The 21,105-nt window shown below is 32.2% G+C and overlaps 2 protein-coding genes across 3 annotated transcripts; both read left to right on the plus strand.

The window, feature by feature from the left end:
- Positions 1 to 2,048: 2,048 nt before the first annotated feature.
- LOC110453485 lies at positions 2,049 to 9,483 on the plus strand. Its single transcript, XM_021502439.1, has 4 exons — positions 2,049 to 2,118; positions 3,106 to 3,175; positions 6,198 to 6,410; positions 8,969 to 9,483. Exons 2-4 carry the CDS (start codon positions 3,121 to 3,123, stop codon positions 9,115 to 9,117), a joined length of 417 nt encoding a protein of 138 aa, XP_021358114.1. The 5' UTR covers positions 2,049 to 2,118; positions 3,106 to 3,120; the 3' UTR covers positions 9,118 to 9,483.
- A 1,320-nt stretch (positions 9,484 to 10,803) lies between these two features.
- Positions 10,804 to 15,145, plus strand: LOC110453489. Of its 2 annotated transcripts, none has more exons than XM_021502447.1 (3): positions 10,804 to 11,433; positions 13,274 to 13,486; positions 14,439 to 15,145. In XM_021502447.1, the coding sequence occupies exons 1-3, from the start codon at positions 11,373 to 11,375 to the stop codon at positions 14,594 to 14,596; spliced, it is 432 nt and encodes a 143-aa protein (XP_021358122.1). In that variant the 5' UTR covers positions 10,804 to 11,372; the 3' UTR covers positions 14,597 to 15,145. The 2 variants fall into 2 exon arrangements, with proteins under 2 accessions (XP_021358122.1, XP_021358121.1); XM_021502446.1 differs by lacking the exon at positions 10,804 to 11,433 and adding an exon at positions 12,406 to 12,738.
- The last annotated feature ends 5,960 nt before the right edge of the window (positions 15,146 to 21,105 follow it).

The following is a 21,105-nucleotide window of genomic DNA, read 5'->3' on the forward strand; positions in this document are numbered from 1 at the left end:
TTTGACATGTCGTCAGCAACTAAGGATTGGTGGATGCGAGACGCGTGAAACTGATAGCGTTTGAAGTGAGTGATCTTGCGACGGAGCACAGGTTCGTTACAAATGTCTGAAATGATTATGTGTGCTGTGACTCATATCAGCATATCAGTAGGTCTGGAACATATGTGTCAGTAGGGCTATATAATATGCGTATTTCAGACATTTGTAACGAACCCCTGTTGATCAATGCAGTGTAACAGACGATATTTCTGATAAATTGCATGAGCGTTAAAATTGTTTCCATTGCCGGCATTGGTGATTTCAACCGATGTGCATTTTGAACGATATTGCAGACATTGGTCTTGTTTTCGTTGTAATAAAAGTGGTTTTTTTTTTTTAATTTTATGTTGCACATAAATTTACAGTGGCATTGTCAAATCTCACAATGCCCAGCGATATTTCAGCAGCCGTCATGTTTATTTATATTGGATATTGTAGTTCCGGTCAGTGTTGTATTAATACGCTAAGAATTATGTCTCGTGATTCATGGTAATTAAAGTCCCATCACCGACACAGCTTTCTAAGAGGCTATATAGCGACAATGCCATGCAAATGTAAATATTATAATATATACCGCTCTATCACAACCTAGTTCGTAGGTCGTCTCAAAGCCGTTCACACATTTTTATCCGTGGTTATAGGACCTTTGCAACCAGCCGATATCTTTCTCGGATCCATGGGGAGCATACAACAGGAGCTGCCATTTCGGCGCTAACAGCTAGCATTCAACAATTCGAGCGCTGCCCAACCACGTACTCATTTACAGCTGAGGAGACTGGAACAAGCGGAGCAAAGTATCTTGCTCAAACATACAACACCATACCGTGCCGTGACTCGAATCGCAACCCTTCGGTCACGAGTCCGGCGTCCTACCACTAGACTACCGTGCTTTCTAATAGGATTATATCATTTACTATCGTGGAGTTAGGAAATATAATACCAATAAAGGAAGTAACAAGTTAGTTCTATTTATTTTTTCTAATATGGTATGTAACGTCATACAATTGTGTTGGAATCGTGCTTATTTCAATTGTGTTATATCAATTATAACGTAAAGTCAATGTGTTTTTAAAAATCAAATATCGATATATTGTAAGTTGGGTCATGGATAAGCAGTATTTATGCTTGGATAAAAAAAAAACTTTTTAAAAGGTTATAGAAAATATTATCTAAACTCCAACGATTTAGGTCTTAAGCGGACATTTTTAATAATGGAATGGATTGGATTATTTCTGTGCCATGCACAATTATAATAAACTTCACGAATACTTCTTACAAAGGGTGTTATCTCAGCCCCATAAGTTTTATTATATTGTAACTTTTTTAACCACATTTCATAGTTGGTGTACATTCATACTAAACATGTGATATTTTAATTTATTCTAAGAATCATGTATTTCTTGAACTCATTTTAAAATTGTTTGACGTTAAATCACGGAAGCTATATTTCTTCTGCCCATCCTTTCGTTCAAAATAATTTAGGATATCAGTTTAATGCATGATCTTATTCCAAGAAATGATTTATAATAGCATGTCATAATGAAAATGTCATAAATGTGAGAAACCTCATATCAATTTTGATTTAATTCTGTCATTAGGACAATTAAAGATGCCGGATATTTTGTACAAGTTATGAATGGATATGCACTCAATTCAACGGTAAAACGTACAGGAAATACACTGAGCATGAAATGAATTGTCACTTCAACAGGAAGGAAATGCATCATTTTAATACACCAGCTTACCGTTATTAATTACAAAAATGTTAATTATTGGTAGGATATCAGTGATAAAGCACAGTACGTCACTGGGAAGTGGTTAATATCTATATATCTGTGCATATTAATTAGAATCACTGTAAATACTGCCAGATAGTGACACAGACATACCACTTAGTAAATTATATAGGTTTATAATTATAATCAAGAGTTTTATTCTTTAATTACAAATTATAATAAAGACTTAATTTCCATAAGGTCAACTATTTAGCATACGTCCCGTATCGGTATATATAACGTGTCAATTCGCTTCGCTATGCGAATAGTTGAAGACAGTTTCCAGTGGATTCCTTTCGCCAAGGTGTGTATTTTGCATGTTAAAGGCACTAAATTATTTTAAATTGTGTTGAAACATTATTAAATTATCATATTATATTCCTTTAATTAATAATTCGTATGAAAATATCTAAGAAGGTGAGAAAGTACAATTCAATGTTTAACCCTTTATGGAAAACGGCATAGCATTTATTACAAAATTTAAATTCCACTGTATATGTTGTCAGGACGATAAAATATGCCGACTTTATATCATTGTTCTTGAAGAAAATGTTTTAATCGCAGAATCAGTATTCGTTATCATCAAAATTTGTAGTAATGTAGTTACATGTATTGATACATTTATTTGACAACTTTATACAATGCGCTAGTGCTTAGGAACATTTATATTTGAACGTTGTTTTTTATTTGTTGATGTATTGACATTATCTACCGGTTTTTAATTATTCATTCATCAACAATTGATTACAAAAATCGAAACATTATTATGTAAATTATTGTTTTCATTAAGTATTATCGGTTTAACTGAAGTAGACCCCAGTTTCAAAAGCGCTGCTTCACTTAGTATTTTACACGGGAAACGAACCGTAACCTTACGAACATTTTTCCAAATTAGATCTATTTCGTTTTGTGAATGTTATTCTACAGAAACAAAAACGGAACGAACATTAATGACGTTAAGGTCTACTTGTATAACATACATCATAAAAATGCATGGACTACCACTGGCATCCGTATTGTGAAAGTGGCAAGATTCATAACACTCGTATTTATAACATAATGTATTGTTGTAACACTGAAAGTGGTGCCTTAATACAAACGTGTTATGCAAATCAATTAGGAATACATAAAGCGTACCATAATTTATACATTTGATCAGAAATACTGTGGAGTAAAACGCTCATGAAATATCAAATAATTATACATCCATTTGCAAAATCAAGTTTGAGCAAAACAGGACTTGATTCAATATAAAATGAAAAATTATCTATGATATATTTATCTATTGCAGTCCATGTAAAGCAGTATGAATACCATCCTCTGCGCATGCGTACTGTTGATTTGTGTTGTAGTCTGTGATGGTAAGTATAAAATTAGTACAAACAGTTACAACTTATATATTTTAGTAACACTAGTGTAAGTTATGATTCCTATACTTATATATTTTAGTAACACTAGTTTAAGTTATGATTCCTATACATGTTTTTTCCCCGACTGTGACATTTTCTGCTGCTACCACAGGTTCATATATGACAAATCTATAAAATGTGCGAAACCTATATTGTATGTAGATAAAATATGTTATACCCGCAAAACTTTGTGCTTGTTAAAAGCATGGCGTCAAGCGTTTTATTCATATATAAACACTATAGCAACACATTCACATAAAATTACTGCTTTCAGCACACCGTGAGCTTCTATTTTGTGATGTATTGGTGTGATGGGATTTTCTATTTTCATCTGATATTGATAAAGATATGCGAAGTATTAAGGATAGAAGAATAAAGCAAAGCTAATAATTCCATGAATGCAGTGCATTGGCATTGACTACAAGGCATTGTAGAAAAACCGTATGACATAAGCTATTTCGAAAAAAAGATACATTTCCTACGAACTAATCTCGAAATTGTGCGATAATAAATCCAAATCTTGTGTACGTTTCTTAATATTGCGAGTTACAATTTCTCGAAATTTTGAGTTTTCAAATCAAACTTTTGAGTTAGGTTAAAATGAAAGCTATTATTTTCGAAGTAGCTTTAATGCTCTTCCGTAATATCCTGAAATCGTTCATGCATGCTAGTTTTATATTTTAATAAAGGAAACCCAACCAAAGATACTAGCGTCACATGGAAAATGTAAACAGGCAATTATAACGTAAAACAGGTCATGATAAGGTGCCTTTTTGCTGTAACTAGTGTGAAAGAAGCAATAAAATGACTTACTTTGTGACAAAAAATAGACATTAATTATTATTTAATAAGGTACCATTCAAAAATAAGTAACCTCAGTTTAAGTAACATTTAAACGGTTTAACCGTAAGTCTTGTTTTTAATAATAAATCTTCCATTTTTCACAACAAAAAAAACAACTTGACTTTCAAAATATAAAGGGATATCTTGGTTAATATATTACTGCAAAGCAAACACTCTAATGAAAAACAGCTGTAAAATGCATCGGAAACGTATACTTTTTAATAAAAAAATGTTTAAAATAAAGTAAGCATATATATATATATATATATATTCATAACATTCCTGATGGTATTACATGTTTTAGTTTGACGGTACTCTTTATCTTACAAGAAATACCCTCCAATTGTCCTCCAATTAAATTGTATTGTTTATTAGAAACATGTTTGTATGTATCTCTATTTAACTTACAATTTAACCTGACAGTTACAGAACGGACTTGACGATGTGAAAATGATGTATATGTGTTAAGGGCAAATAACATACATATTAATACATGTTACAGCTTGAATAAATATACAGTAACGTACACATGTATCCCCTTATTGTAAACACTGGAATATGTTACCTTCATATATGTTATATAATGAATAGGGATAATAATCAGAAACATAACGTAACCCATTCTTTTTTGATGGTCATATATGATATGAAGTTTGACATTTAACTTGAACACCGACAAGGCGTATCAGGTCAAATGTGTCCTCATATATATATATAAGCTTATCATGGAAATACCAGTACTGGAAAGGGTAAAGATGATAGCGAAGATCCGTCAGCAGATGTGTATGGATAAATTAGTCAGATAAGATCCCCAAAAATGTCCAGAGAGTTTTGCGATAGACATTGGTGAGCTGCAGTTTCAAAAAGCTAGAAGATGTTATGTTCCGGTATCATACGGCAACTGAAGGACCAGTCACAATTGCTGTTTAGTCTCCATTTAGTATGGTAGACACGACAGCATGGCATTCCATATAATCACATACGCTGACAATAGATTAATCCGAGTTGCAGAAACCCCCAAAATGAAAGAGTTTGTAGAAGAGACAAAGAAGGACAATGGTTCCATTAAGTATTTCATATGGTGATTATGATCACTACAAGACTTTCCAATTATCTTTATTACTGCACATATGGAAAACCTATGTTTAAAGTTTGCCCGCCAATAGTTGCCATCTGTCACGGGAATATGTTATTTGAAATAATCTCTTGAGTACTGAATCAACTCTGACTTGTTTATACCGTAGGTTTGGGGAGTAGTGAAGTCATTATAAAAACAAAAATCACGATCGAAAATCGAATTAAACCCGCATACAGCTTTCTAGTAAGCTGTGTCTGTTAGCTATGATGTAAGCAAAAATCTTGTAAAAACGTTTATTGTATTTTTTATTTCAAGCTCAGTAATATTGCCTCGATCGGATCGACAAGGTCAATATCTGTTTAGCTATTTAACGCTAGCACATTGCTGATTTATCTGAATGTTATATTGAATAATTTGCCTAGGTTTGTGCCACCAGTCCTGAAATGCTAATTAATTAATTAAAAAACGAACCAAACAGAAAACAAGTAGCTAAAAGTGGCACAGTTTGTTCCCATGGGAAAGTCTTGTCATTGAACTCAAAAAATACACTGTTAACTCGGTACTCAGTCAAGCTCACGTCTTTAATCTAAGTGTATTTGTTTGTCTTTCTCCGTGAATAAATCTGTCATTAGAGAACAATGTCGCCCCTTAAGTAAACACGTCAAAACCTCTAAAGAAGAAGCAGTTTTAAGGAGAAAAGATCAAACATTATTCAAACAATCTTTTGAGTTCCTGAAAATCTTTATTCCATTCATTCCATTTTCTGGGATATACGATGTAGCGAAACGCCTGTAATAATAATAATAATAATAATAATATACAACATTTATATAGCGCCCTATATAATTTGTAAAATTACTCTAAAGCGCTTACTCCGTAACCCTGATAATATAAATCCATTTAATAATATAATTTTATAATGTTTTCACAACTGTGGCCATTATAAAGACCTGTTTGAAATATCAATTAAAAGAAATCATAATAAGTTGAAGACAAACTGAAAATAACATTATTTCATTATTTAAAGTCAACTGATTTTCTTTTCTACTTCAGGATACGGCAAAATTGTGCCATATGGGCAATGCGTAAAATCTTGCGCTCCGCATCAACCCATATGGATCAAGAAAATGTACCGGTATTGTATAAAAAATGGAGATTGTGTCTACTGCAAGTATTTTGGCTGTCCAGAGGTACAGGAGTGTAAAAGAAGGAGGCAGGTGATCCCCCCAGTACCGACAATAGATAGGAACTGCATGGTGTGTCCAGGTATGATATCCACGTAGTTGTTATGATAGGGTAAAAAGGAAATTGTAAACTTTATTTCACTGAAACATAGAGTTACAGTTAACTTAATCATTGTAAAGATTAACCGGGTATGATTGGTCACAATGCTCTAATAATTGAAAATAAAACGAGAAGTGTTGTGAAGAATCAAAGATCACGGGCATGTTTCCGTGTAGCGTCATTACTTTGAATGAAGAATGAACAGAAGCTCACAGCTTAAACTTTCGCGTACATGTACACTGAATTTTCTGCACTGGTAAATACTGTGTTTGTCGCGCACATTAATGTAGGAAAATGCTATTTTTTATATCAGTTCTGGGGATTTAGGTACATGAACGAGTGAAATTTACAGAAAAAAGGAGGGGTACATCTCGGATGTGTTTAACCCTAACGAAATTTTAAAATAGACTGTAACAAAATGTAATCAGGGTGAACGTCAAATAACCTAGAATATGTAGCTACCAGCAAGCTCCTGTAATCTCATCCTACACTCGGTAATCGGTACCTGAGCTGTGTCAACATAAGGGAGGTAATACATTTTGCAATTTGTACAGGACGTTTCCTTTTCCAATATCATTAACTGAAAGGAGATTTTACATGCATATGCCATTAGGTATGTTTTAATCTCAAGGCGAAGTGTTTAATGGTAAACAGTACAAATATCTACAATAAAGTAGAAGGCGTATGCAGGATTTCGTCTTTTTTATACATTTTTTTCGCATGGATACAACTTCTCGTTTACCAAAAATATGATGAACGAGATTTTGAAATATTTATCATGGCGAATCAAGCGAGACATCCAAACACATACAATTTACCTTAGTAGTAACCCTTCTAAATTGTAAGGAAATGGTTAAGGTTAGTGGCTGCCAAAGTCTTGACGGGTATGGTTGTATGTACGGTGTACTTTGTCAGTGATTATATAAAGACAGCATATCGGCAATAGGTCTGAAAATTAATGACTTAAAAAAAAAATAGTGAGTTGTCCTGGTTAATCTTAATTCAGATTGTAGAGGTCAGTACTATTTGTTGGAAACAAAGGTTTTCAATTTCGTCTCATACTTGGACACATTCTCACTGCCACATGCTAATCTATTTCTATGATGATGGGCAACCTGGATATAATATTGATAATTGTTTCAGTGGTAAACTTCCGTTTTCAGATTCATTACAACCGACATAAAAAAAGTCATTGTGATGTGTTTTATTAGAAACGCATGACACCAAGGTCATACAATGTCATAGGAATTATTTATCACAGTGAATATACATGTAAACACCTAACTTAACACATAGGTGGAGTAAAGCGTAAGTGCAGTTTATGCATAATTTAACAGACCTGAGTGAAAATAGCAAAACCAGTAGCAAATTATCCGCAAAGATTGGTTGTTACAGAATAAGATAAAAAGGATTGAATATGTACACTAACATCCACTTTTTTATATAGATGTTTTTGAAGTATAATTCGTGTAAGCTGGAGGTCAAGCTGACAGTGCTTTAAGCTTTTCCTATTGAGTCTATGGAGTAGCACCTGTCTTTAGATCGCCATTTAAGCGGAACACTGTGTTTCTTTCGATGAATAGAATAGTGAAACAAATTGTATATTCTATTTTGTTTTATAAACATAACGTTTATAACATATCCAAGCGTTTTAAAACACCATATATGATAGCATTCAACAGAATAAAATGTAATTAATTGAGCCTACTGGAAAAAAAAAGTTAAAATCAATAAGCATATCTGTTAATTACGATATAGCAACATAATAAGTATAACTCATTATCTCCTAATTACGTGACATAATTATCTAATAAGCTATCATAGTTTCTTATTAAGCGACTAATCCTTATAGAGCAGAGAATCACAGCATTATTACTTGACATACTTTTTATCAGGTACATTTGTTATCTGAATAAATATTATTTAAATAAGGAAATAAAACTCGTATCAAAGCTATAATACTATATTGTATTTTCGTTATTAATCTTTATCTATGAATATCATGTATATGTATTAATACATAAACAAACCCTTACACGTCCTTTTTTCACCTTGGACGCAAGCGCTACGAAATGCTACTCAAACGAAACGCTGAAAGTGGAACATCAAACTTGTATACAAATGTACAATAAATATAGATATAAATCCCAATATAATTGATCAATTTTGCAAATTGTCGTTTCACTAATAAAATTGACCAAGCTACACGTTGGGTATGTAGTTACTCCTAGATAACCGTGTTATCTTTCTTAACCCAGTTACCATTCTGATTATATTAACTTGATAATTCATTATTGAACATATTTATGTTTTGACATAAATATGCAAGGCGTATACCTTACAATTTGGTTTGTACTACATCTATTCCATTAAATTGCACGTATCTATTATTTTCACATTATATAAGTATTCATGTATATAATATTTTAGGGCATTTTAAAGTTCGTGTTGATATGTTTACTATTTTGTTTCAAATGGTACGAAAACTATCGCGATTTTTATTATAATACAATGTTTCCATTATGTTTTTCTTTGACCAGGAACTTGCGTGTACACCGGCAAAACGTACAAGAAGAAGGACAGATTCAAGTCATTCGACCAGGTTAATGAATGTGAATGCAACAGTTCAGGAAGGGTGCGTTGTAGTACTGAACACCATCCCGAGCCGAAAAAGTTTTGTGGCGTGTGAAATATATTGAGATTTTCAGTATTATGCTACCACCTGCATTTACTCTCTGTCGCGTATTAGTGTCGGAAAATACAAATGGAATGACAAGTGCTGGTACCGACCTAAGCGCTGTTAAATTCTTCAGCCTGTCGAAGTAAAATCCGAATACTGCGACGATGGAAAAGACGATGATATTGCAGGACGTTGCGAAATGACGATGCCAATGATCAAAAACATCATATTGGTCTAGAAAAAACATGTCGTGTCTATAAAAAAATATTGAACGCTGTTTATTGGTTCTTCAAGTATTAATAGTGTCATGTTTTGTTATGTGTTTAATAAAGGACAATCAGTCTTGTCAAAATAAATATTATTTATAAATTTTAATTGCAAATTGTTGTCTTAATTGTGCCCTGTAATGCTTGTTCTCTTTAATTACTCTACTATTTGTATATCGCATGCTGCCATAAAGGTAATAAATGCGATAAAGACATTTATGTTATTTAATCTAGCTTCAAATTGACTTGAAGGGAATTGTTTTTAAAACACATAAATTGTTTCATACATAAAAAAATGTGTTGGCATTTTAATGTTGGCTACGTAATGAAACCTGAAAGTGTACATAAGGTCGGCGCCTACGCGGGACGCACTACATATATCATTAATATTATTTCGTTTATTCTGTGTACATGTATAACCATATTTTCTGTATTTATCGAGTGTTTTACCGCTGATTGTTTTCTTTTCGATTGTTCTTTTTTATTTTGGTATAATGAAAGAACAAGATGACTTCATTAGTCCTTTGAAATACCGACTGCCTGCCTGTCATTGTCCCTGTCCCTGTATCCCTCTCTCTCTCTCTCTGTTTCAGTCTTTTTTCTGTCTTTTTGCCTTTTTGTCTGTCTTTTCTGTCTGTCTGTCTGTCTGTCTGTCTCGTTTTCTCTTTCTCTTTGTCTCTGTCTCTCCCTCTTTCTTTAAGTGTGCTATCATGACAAAACACATGGGTTATAAAGTGAGGTGAGATAGAAACTGGAGATACTGTACCACCAGCATCCATGGTGATATAATATATGGGCATCAAACTAACACCTCATTACCTACGGTACCAATTAGCATAGCCGAGATATTTCAGCAGCTATTACTATTACACCATCCCGGCTTCCTCAAAAACCGTTTTGATGTTGCAGTGGTTTATAGTTCTATACTCTCGACAGAGTAAATATTTAAAACACAAGGGACTACATATGAGGATAATTTGATTCATGTCCTGTCCGGGCCTCGAACTCACGATCTACGTTCCAAGATCGCCTAGCCTAAAATTGTCCTTAGCAAAATCGTCCATAATGTGTCATTAGTAACTTATGATGTAAAAATTCGAACTAACTGGTTTAAACAATATTTTATTTCATACGTCATATATAATAAGTACACATATTATTAGAAATATTCATAGAATGTGGCAACAATATTTTAAATTTTATATTAAGCCACATTCTTTGAAATGTAATTATATTAAAGAAGTACTTCAACATACAGTTACATGAAACCGTCTGTCGACCCAAAACATGTGCGAGGGTACTATATATCTTCCATTAAACTTATTGTTTGTATTTATCTTATTTCAAAAGCAAATGTACTGTAGTATTCAGACGTTTCTTGTTTACCGGTATCTAAAGGGAGTTTCACTTAGCAATCCGGTTTATCTGATGTCTCGAGAAACGAGAAATTACTGACAGTTTATTACTCATATGTTTTTAATGAAAGACCACCTATACATAAAATAAAGCTGAACCGTCCAGTGCATATTTTATCAAAACTTTGCCATACATTCGCATTTAAATAAAACTCATTCAAATGTCCATAAAACCATCTCTTAAATTGCGTATCAGATATTATGTTAGAATTCAAGCTAATTAGAAGGTAATATAATTATGCGCTTTTGTGAAAATACATTAATTGTGAGACCTGGTCTGGCATTGAATAATACACCTACATCCATATTAATTAATTTGGACTACACTCAAGGCTGGAAAGACCATGCTTACCATGACTTAGGGTAACAGGTATCAAATTGCCATTCTGGGAATAATTGTTATAGAGACAAAACGACGTTACAATAATTGAAATCACGGAGATTTAACATAACAATTTATCACTTTCGATTTCGTTTTGTTCGCTGTTTATATTCCGAGTGACATATTACTACTTGGCCAAGTGACTGGGACACCTGAAGTAATCATCAACTACAGTTATTTATTAGAAAAAGGGAAAGCAACATGACTCGAGTAACAGTATTGTTTGTTTGTGTGGTATTTATCCTTCCTATGGCTGGTGCATGTAAGTGTTTTGTATATTTGAAAGATATATGTGTGATTTCTTTGTTATACAGTTTTATGAACATTACATAATTAATTGTTAATCATGTTTAAGTTTGATTTCTTTGTTGTTATATTTTATGATCATTACATAATTCATTGCTAATCATAATGAAGATTGATTTCTTTGTTGGTTTGTTTTGTGAACATAACATAATTCATTGCTAATCATGATGAAGATTGATTTCTTTGTTGGTTTGTTTTGTAAACAATACATAATTCATTGTTAATCATGATTAAGATTGATTTCTTTGTTGTTATGTTTTATGAACATTACATAATTCATTGTTAATCATGATGATGATTGATTTCCTTATTGTTATGTTTTATGAACATTACAGAATTCATTGTTAATTATGATGAAGATTGATTTCTTTGCTGTTATGTTTTATGAACATTACATAATTCATTGTTAATCATAATGAAGATTGATTTCTTTGTTATTATGTTTTGTGAACATTCCAGAATCCATTGCTAATCATGATGAAGATTGATTTACTTGTTATGATGTTTCATGAACATTTCAGAATCCATTGCTAATCATGATGAAGATTGATTTCTTTGTTGTTATGTTTTGTGAACATTACATAATTCATTGTTAATCATGATGAAGATTGTTTTTTTGTTATTATGTTTTATGAACATTACATAATTCATCGCTAATCATGATGAAGATTGATTTCTTTGTTACAATGTTTTATGAACATTACATAATTCATTGCTAATCATGATGAAGTTCGATTTATTTTTTATTATGTTTTATGAACATTACATAATTCATTGTTAATCATGTTAAAGTCCATGTTAATTAAATAATAGTTATATCGCCATGTCTCTATATAATATGTATTAAAATAAATAACAACAACTTTTTTTCTAAAATGGCTATGACATATGCGTTAGAGCCATTCGGTCTCTGATGAAGAAATACGCCGGTAATCGTTACAGAAAATGACTGTTGATAATTATGTTAAACTGCATGCAATTTTGCAGGTCATAAGAATGTGCATAACCTAATTAATATCAGTTTAGAAAAAAGGTCAAACATAATTACCACATTTGCATATTAATGGCTGACGTGACTGTGCAACATCATTTATTTTGATAGAGGAGAGCTTGTCTCAATATTTGTGGAATAGCAGTACGTGAAAAAGGATGTACATAATTAAGCATGTCGCGAATATTTCTCTACTGGCTAACATTTTGATGTTCGTTAAGAAGGAAAAAATCACGCGGTATCAAGACAGTATATTAGTTGGACCCTACTGTAAGTTAGGATAGTCTATCACATTTCGTGTGGATTTATAGATTTGTTAACTAATCAAATATTATCAGTTAATTGCACGTTTTTTTGCACCTGTGTAAATGATTGCTGGCGTCATGGATTTCAATGAGACAAATATCTAATATACACTTATTTTTCACTTTTATTTTCTTTTAACGCATTTACCTTGTAATTTAAAATAATTTTCTTAAAACGATCTACACATGCATGATAACCTTATCCAAATCAAAAATTATTATATACTGTTAACACAATGTCCTTGTTTTATTTAATCAATAACATCTATCCTTATTTTGCTTCAAGTTTTACTTAAAACAAAAAAGTCGTAATATAAAGAAATTTATAATAATTGCATATCTTAACTTAAAATTGAAAAAGAAAAATACAAACAGATGGAGTGTCATTCTAATACCAAATGTATCGAATTCTTATACAATTCTTGCTGTTCATGTCAAATTCATCAATAATGTTACATTTTATGAATTTCTTATACGATGCATATTTTAACCACTGACAGTGCCCCGATATGCTAAACCAATGTGGCATGGCAAATGTGTGAAGTACTGTAATGCTAAAAAACAACCGCCGAGAGTCTCGGGGTACCAAGTTGGCTGCGTTTCTGACCGTGATTGCACTTACTGCAAATTCTACTCCTGCCCAGAATTTTCTGTTTGTGGCAATGGGGAGGTACCACGACCTGACCGCAGCAAAATCTGCATGCCCTGTCCAGGTAGGTGTTATATAAACAGCGGATATGTTGATTTTGCTTTTAATGTAATATTGTTTTCTGAAATATTTCGTATGGAAAGACGCCTGATAATGTTAATCTCTAAATTCGTTTCCGTGACAACTGTTTCAAGTGTATTTGAATGCACATACCGTCTTGCATGATTAAAAACATTGAGCAGAAAATGGATGCGAGTCCCGCGGTCCTTTTTCTTTTAACCCTGCTTACAATGTAATTGTTCACAGTGGTCAAAAATCTTGCCAGCAATTGATGATTGTTTGCAGCCACTTTGACAAAATCGTTTTTTTTTATTTGATGCTATCCTGTTCTTATTATATTGTGTGTAAGTTTATAAAAGTATGGATCTACATGTTCACGGGGTAAACACTAATATAAACGCAGGTGACAACGAACATATTTTCATGGTGCTCGTCATGGTTGTTGCCAACTGCTTTCATGCTATCTTATACGCAATCAAAATAAATGTTAATCCTTATAATTACATCCAGAAGATGTTTAAATGCATAACGAAGAAAACAACCAGTCAAAACGGGTCGTTAGGATGGTCACTGCGGTAGCATTGGTTGCTATGATTATCAAGTTCCAATGGATCAACATCAAAATATGAGATTTAGAAAATTCACTGAAAAAAAAACAATATTTCAATTTTTCAAACAATAAATACATTGATCTGATTAGCCCTTCGGACCTTTTTATTCATTAAAAACGATCTTTGTGAACGCGCATTGAGAAACTGCTCTTGAAGTGACTTGGTCGACTGTGCTCCAGAACAAAAACACCATTGCTTACTTTAAGGTCAAAGCAATTTAAATGTCCATCCACGGAATAAGAAATATGGTTGCGTGAATTCAGATATTTGTATTGTGTCAACAATAATATCAATAATCATTAACAGTTTAATTTCAATTACTTAATTTTGTTCATTTTCCGACAGGTGAATGTCTATACCTTGGGGAAACGTATGCTGTAGGAGAAACGGGCATCATGTCAATGGATACCGTCAATAGATGTGTGTGTCGTGGGTTTATTCCTGAGGTAGTATGTCAGAAAAAAATACCCAGACCACCACCGGATGTATTCTGTGAATATTGAGTTTTCGGTCCGAATAGGGCCGATGTATGTGCTAATCACACTTCAATTCTCAAGTTTCAATGACAAAGATGTTTTAATGCTTACTCAAAAGCCTTTACATCCATGGAGTTTCAGTAGACTTACTCGTGGTCGTAGCCGTTTGGAAGTTCGTTTTTTTCCGTGAATTCGAACGTGAGACATTAAGTGTACGCTAAATCTATATACTATGGATCAGTATCGATATTGAAGTTACCGTAACACATCATGGATTCGCTATAAAAATGAGCCTTTAATTCAGTGATGTCAAACAAATTTACGGCTCCAGGGTGCGAATATATTTATGTGTCAAAGATTGAGATATATTCTACACTACAAGTCAATATACTTCACAGTCATTTGCTGAAATGAGATAACCGTCATTTCCACTTTGACATTCTGTCATCATGGAACTCTATTGAACGATACGCACACTTGCAAATGCTATAGAGGTTCTTTTATTTTGTCATCTTACCGGCCAAAAACTACTTTTGTTGTATTTGTAAACTTCAATAAATTGATTCTACCGGTTAATGGTGCTTTCTTCTATGATATTGCATTTGAGGATGTCAAAACTAGGGACAAATTTTATAACAGAAAATACTGAATTGTACATTCATAAAAAAATCGGTTACTTTTTTCTTTTCATTTGATCTTTAAAAATAAATACGTACGTATTTTGGCATAACTAGAAATAACACTCAAATTGCATTTTTTAATCAAGAAAATTTTTCAAACTGTGCTTGGATTCAAATACTTATTATCGACGTGCAATTTCGTAAAGGATGAAGCAAATACTTGGCGGATAATATCATAACAAGGACAATGTAAGTAGTAGGCAACGCTTACACCTCCTGACCACCTGTGTTTTCCTGTGCCTTTTGTGAAGTCAATATTGTTTTTCGGTTTAATTGATATCACCTCAGGTTTTGCCATGTTGATTGTATTTAATTTAAATTCCATTTTTGTCCTGGTATGATTAAACTTAATTATTTTTTTGTTAATGACGCGGAAAATATGCAGAGACATAAATTAAGGTCAAATGAAAAAAACAAAAACATCATTGATTCATTCATGTCTACTAGATTTTGATCTGAACAATAACGACAGAAACGAATATGAAACAAAAATAGAGCATCCCGACGTCTAAAGTAACGATTTATCTAATCTAAATCTTTAGGTCGGATTAACGAGACATAAAGTACATTAATAATTGTGTAAAAACGTACTTTTTGTCACGCGATTTCCTGTCCTTGTCATTTCTCACAGTTGTGGAGAATAACTAATTATATTTTCAGTGATAATGATATAATATTATGAATATATGCATACAAAGCAGCTTGTTTTCGTAAGTAGTAGTTATGTCATATATAATTGTTATGCTGATTTACAACACAAAGTTTTTTTTCAACGTAACCAGCAAGATAAAAGATTATCAAAAGAATATCAATAATGCTACAAAACGATTATTATTAAGTGTTCGACGGTATAAGTTAACAGTGACCTACATTTATTATAGTATATCTTTAATAAGCATATATAAAAAAACAGGCGTTTGTAACAGATTGTGATTAAACGCCATATTGAAAGTATTGTGACAGAGTTTTATTGACATATGGAATATCAATGTCACATCTCTGCCCTTTTACCTCATAATGTATACCATATTGATATATTACATAAATTTATTAGCATTGCATGATCTTTGCACTCTTGAAATATATACCATGACAATAAAATCTTCAAGTTCGTTATATCAAGATTAACTTTTCATATGACTCATTCGTTTCTCAATGAAAGTTGTGTAATATTCAATAAAACATATTGCGTGATGTCTACTGTTTCCAACTCTGTATTGTATACATGCGTGTCCACTCTTAATTACTTTTGACATCAAGGGAACGTCTCGTGTGTTTTAATACACCTACAATGAACCCACAGCATATATGAAATGATATATAATTTTAATTTGTTCAAGCTATTTTGTCTACAAGGTCTACAAATTGTTCCAATCCAAACCATAATCACTATAAATTCGAAGTAAGGAGACACGCACTTAAAAGGTATTTATTCTGTGTAAAAACATAGTACAATAAAAAATAAGAATTAACTATTTTTTTATTTTTTTATTTTTATTATTAAATTTAATTAACTAAATCTAAACATATCAGTTTTTTAACAACCTATAAATAGCTTTATTAATTTGAGGACCTGCTCCAAGGAATACTGAAATACAATACCGAAGGCATCATACATAGTATACTACATTATACTGACAACGGATAAACTCCATGTAGTTGTTGTCCTTACTCTTAATGTTGCACGTTAAGCAGGGAATAATAACTTCCATTTTTAAAGACGTTGTTATGTCCCGACCTGGGGAAATTCCATTGCTTCCCTCATCTTGATAACGGTAATCAGTAAAGTCACAATTTAGGCATTGCCAAGCAAGTAGCTAGGAAACTGAAAGGTTGCAATAAAGAAGAGAGAAAATATAAATATCTTTAATATTGCAATAGGTGAAGCAGATTTCATTTCTGTATTGTATCCAAATAAGGGGCACTAATGCAAATATCATAATCTACAGGGGGTTTACAAGTAGTTGCATCTCACATGATATTGCTGATACTCTCATCCATCCCCGACTTGCGTTGGTGTAACGAACGATAATGTACATGTTGTACAAGGGATGTATTTGAACCGAGTGCCAGGCTGTAAAGAATTATTTTGTTGGTCTTAATTCTGATTTGTGTATATAACAATGACTTCTTCATATAATATACCTAACTTCAAGAAGTTGTTTATCATGGTATGAAGTGCATAGTGTTAAATATTATAACAATGCAACTGGATTTGCGATGTCTTCTTAACACTTCATTCAGCATTATCTCAGTCAGGGAAAAGTACACAATTACACACGCACTTGTTCTTTAAACTACCGAGGTAAACATTTATAGCTTCTAAGATTGAATATGCGAACTTGCACTTGGAGAAACATTGTCAGAAGATCGAGGTTAGCACCTGCACAAGTTCACTTTTATGATATATTCCTTTCGTTATTACAATTTGTATAAATGCATGCATACAAATGTAACGATTAAAACAATGCATTCAGTTGAAATTACCGCTGTGTAAATATTCACGCTTCTCACCTCTAGATCTACAGTCAGGACGCATGCTTTTAGCTTTCGTCTGATATTTAGCAGCTGTGCATTATAATTTGTAAGTGAAAGAAAACAAAAATGACACGCTAAAGACAATAATCCCACCTTGGCCATCTGACAATCAAAATAACAGGTGTTTTGTAAACATTTAAACGGTTTAAACTAACAGATTACCTCTAATGTTACTCCGTTTGTAATACAGGTTCATATATCCTGAACTGTTTGCCTTTAATGTACTGCCAAGTTGCATACGTATGTCTTATATGCATAATGCACAAAGACGTCACATATACCCAGCAAATACACAGCTGCTGAGTCTTGTTAGCTTAATATCAACATAACACAAAAAATAAGATTGTTATTTCTATGTATTCACTTATATTTAGGTTTTAAAAATATGACATTATGTTTATGAATGACTTTCGAAAACCAAAAATATAAACAAAAATGTTTCAGGAATTGTTCAAGAAAGTTGCACTCTGAACATTTTCATTCATGATTAGTAAAATTGAAGCATGTTTCAGAAAACAAGCTCTAGCTTTTACAGATCTAATTTTTAACCCCAAAACAGTTTTGAAATGCTATCAAATTATTCATAGATTTTTTAACAATGTCATACTGTTTAAGTTAATATAGGTACAAGTTAACGGATAATGATACAAGTATTTCGTAGCGATTATGAAGTACTCAGACTTGTGGTATGACAAATATATTCCAAATATTTACATTTGCTCTGCATCTTTCTATTGTAATGCATCGATAAAGGCAAATGTTGTTACGAGACTATAACAACATTTGCTACTGAACGTCATCAATCTCCATTGTGACGTCATCATTTTCATTGTTGTCAGGACTTAATTTGCTGTTCGAAATAACTAAATGAAGCGTAACTACTCTATAAAAATGTAAATATAAATAATGAATATTTTATCAAATAATTTTATTGTCCTATAACAAGTATTTTATTGCTGACAAACTTACATATAGCCCTGCTGTTTTATTAAGATTGTCATTAATAGCAATGTGCGTTATAGGACCATAACAACATATGCTAAAACATTTATTGCTTAATTAATGTCAGATTAATCGCACATTATACTATTGATATATTCATATCTCTTTAAAAGAAGAGTTCGAATGAAATTTGTTTTAAGACCAATATTTATCATTACCTTTTTTAGCTCAAAATTATTGTATTGGGGAAATCAAATCTAATAATCTCTTCTAACCAGACATTAGATTTTCTTTCAATGACCTTTGATATACATTATCATGATACATTGTTATGTTTATTTCTCATTAATGTATTAATTACCTGACAAATTGTTGTATAGACAATGGCCAATTCATTCAAAGGTTGGCAAGCATAAAAACAACTTATTGCAAACGTTTAGAAAGGTAAAATCTAGAATAATTTGAAAAATGTTGAAATTCGAAACTCAAGTTTTATGTATAATGATTAATGATGATGCTTAAATGACATGACGCTCTAAAAATATTCGTTTAATTAAGATATTTGAAAATAGTTTGAACAATTGCGTTAACGACAGGTTAAGCTAACCAGACGTTGCACAATTGAGTCGAGAACACAAATGTGTAAAGCTTGGTTAGATTAGCAATGGATTGAACATCAATTTTAACATGTTATATTTCAAAATACCTAGTAATCTATGAACATATTTTCATTTTACGTCATCAGCTTATTATCTGGAATCCCGATACACCAGTTTTTAAGGATCAGTTTAATACCACTCTACTTAATGTTCACCGAAGTAAGATTATATAACATTATATGGATACATGTAACAGGTCCTGTTGTTGCCGCTACATGTAAAATCCAGACCTATTGTTTTGGTCATAACACTTGCTGTCAGATTGAGCCCTACCCATACTTACTGATTTTGTAATTAGAAATACAATTAATTGTTTTTTTTATGTACACATGAATGTATCATAACTATTATTCGATATTAATTACATTAGTTACGATTAATGAATATTCCATCATTCTTACACCCAACAATATTAATAGTTAACTAATATATTTGTAGCATAGCACTATGTTACATAGTTAATATACCCGAAACTCCGCGAATAATAGATTTCACAAGATACCACTTTAACCAATCTGCAAAAACAAGGAGCCACGGAAAAAATAGTATGGTACATGTACTTTGACCTAACGCCAACTTACATAGTTTCCTATTTCCCTGTTCTTATTTTTATGGTACAAGGGCATACCTCCCACAATAGAAAGATTGCATGTATCAACTAAACCGAACAATTATGCAAAAGGGCTTGCAGTGAAAAGAGAGTGTTTTTTCCCCCTTACATTAGCACGAAAAGAAAAGGAGATAATATCCAGGACACGGTTAGAGTTGTATCAGAACGCTTGCCACAGTACTTGTGTAGTAAAAAATATACATACAAGGGATTATCGACATGATGAAGAAATTATATCAGTTCTGGTGTCACAACGACAGCGTGATACCTCAAAGGTTGAAATGCTGAAAAACAACAATTTCTGTTGGATGGTTCACTGATGTCGAGTCTTGACAACGCCGTGATCGGTATTGGTTTAAGAAATATAAAGACAATATTGGTGCCCGGTTATGACTTTTCATTACATGCATAGAATATACAATTGCAAAACAAACCTCACAAACAACAATTAATAAACATAAATGACTGTTTTGCGCCATAAAAATGCATCGGAAAACAAACTATAAATTTTGAGAAAATCAACTGAATAATAAAGTGAATATTACCTAAACCACATAAATGATAAGTCAACATTGCGTTAACATATTCGCTCGATTAATATTTGTTAGGGTTACAGGCAATCTTAATTAAAGAAAGGTAAAATGTGATTTATGAATATGCATTTAAACCCATTTTAGCGGTAATTGGTTGCTGTTTATAGGCACAAGCGTTAAATTACCCCAATTGTGTGACCTCAGGTAACCCTACAGCATGTTCTAGTTAGAATGTCTTTTTTGTTGCCTGTCCTTGTACAATGTACATATAACTTTAGCCCTGTTCATTCGCGTAGTATAACTGAATCAGTTTTCCATTACATTCAGATATTTTATATACGTGAACACATATATCATATACGTTTACACATATATTTTATACGTGTATAGATATTATATACGTGAACACAAATATATTATATACGTGTACACATATATTATATAGTTTACACATATATTATATACGTGAACACCTATATATATATTATATACGTTTACACATATAGTATATACGTGTACACATATATTATATACGTGAACATATATAGTGTATACGTGTACACATATATTATAT

The sequence above is a fragment of the Mizuhopecten yessoensis genome, unplaced genomic scaffold, assembly GCF_002113885.1.
Source record: "Mizuhopecten yessoensis strain PY_sf001 unplaced genomic scaffold, ASM211388v2 scaffold7333, whole genome shotgun sequence".
In the NCBI taxonomy this organism is placed as follows: domain Eukaryota; kingdom Metazoa; phylum Mollusca; class Bivalvia; order Pectinida; family Pectinidae; genus Mizuhopecten; species Mizuhopecten yessoensis.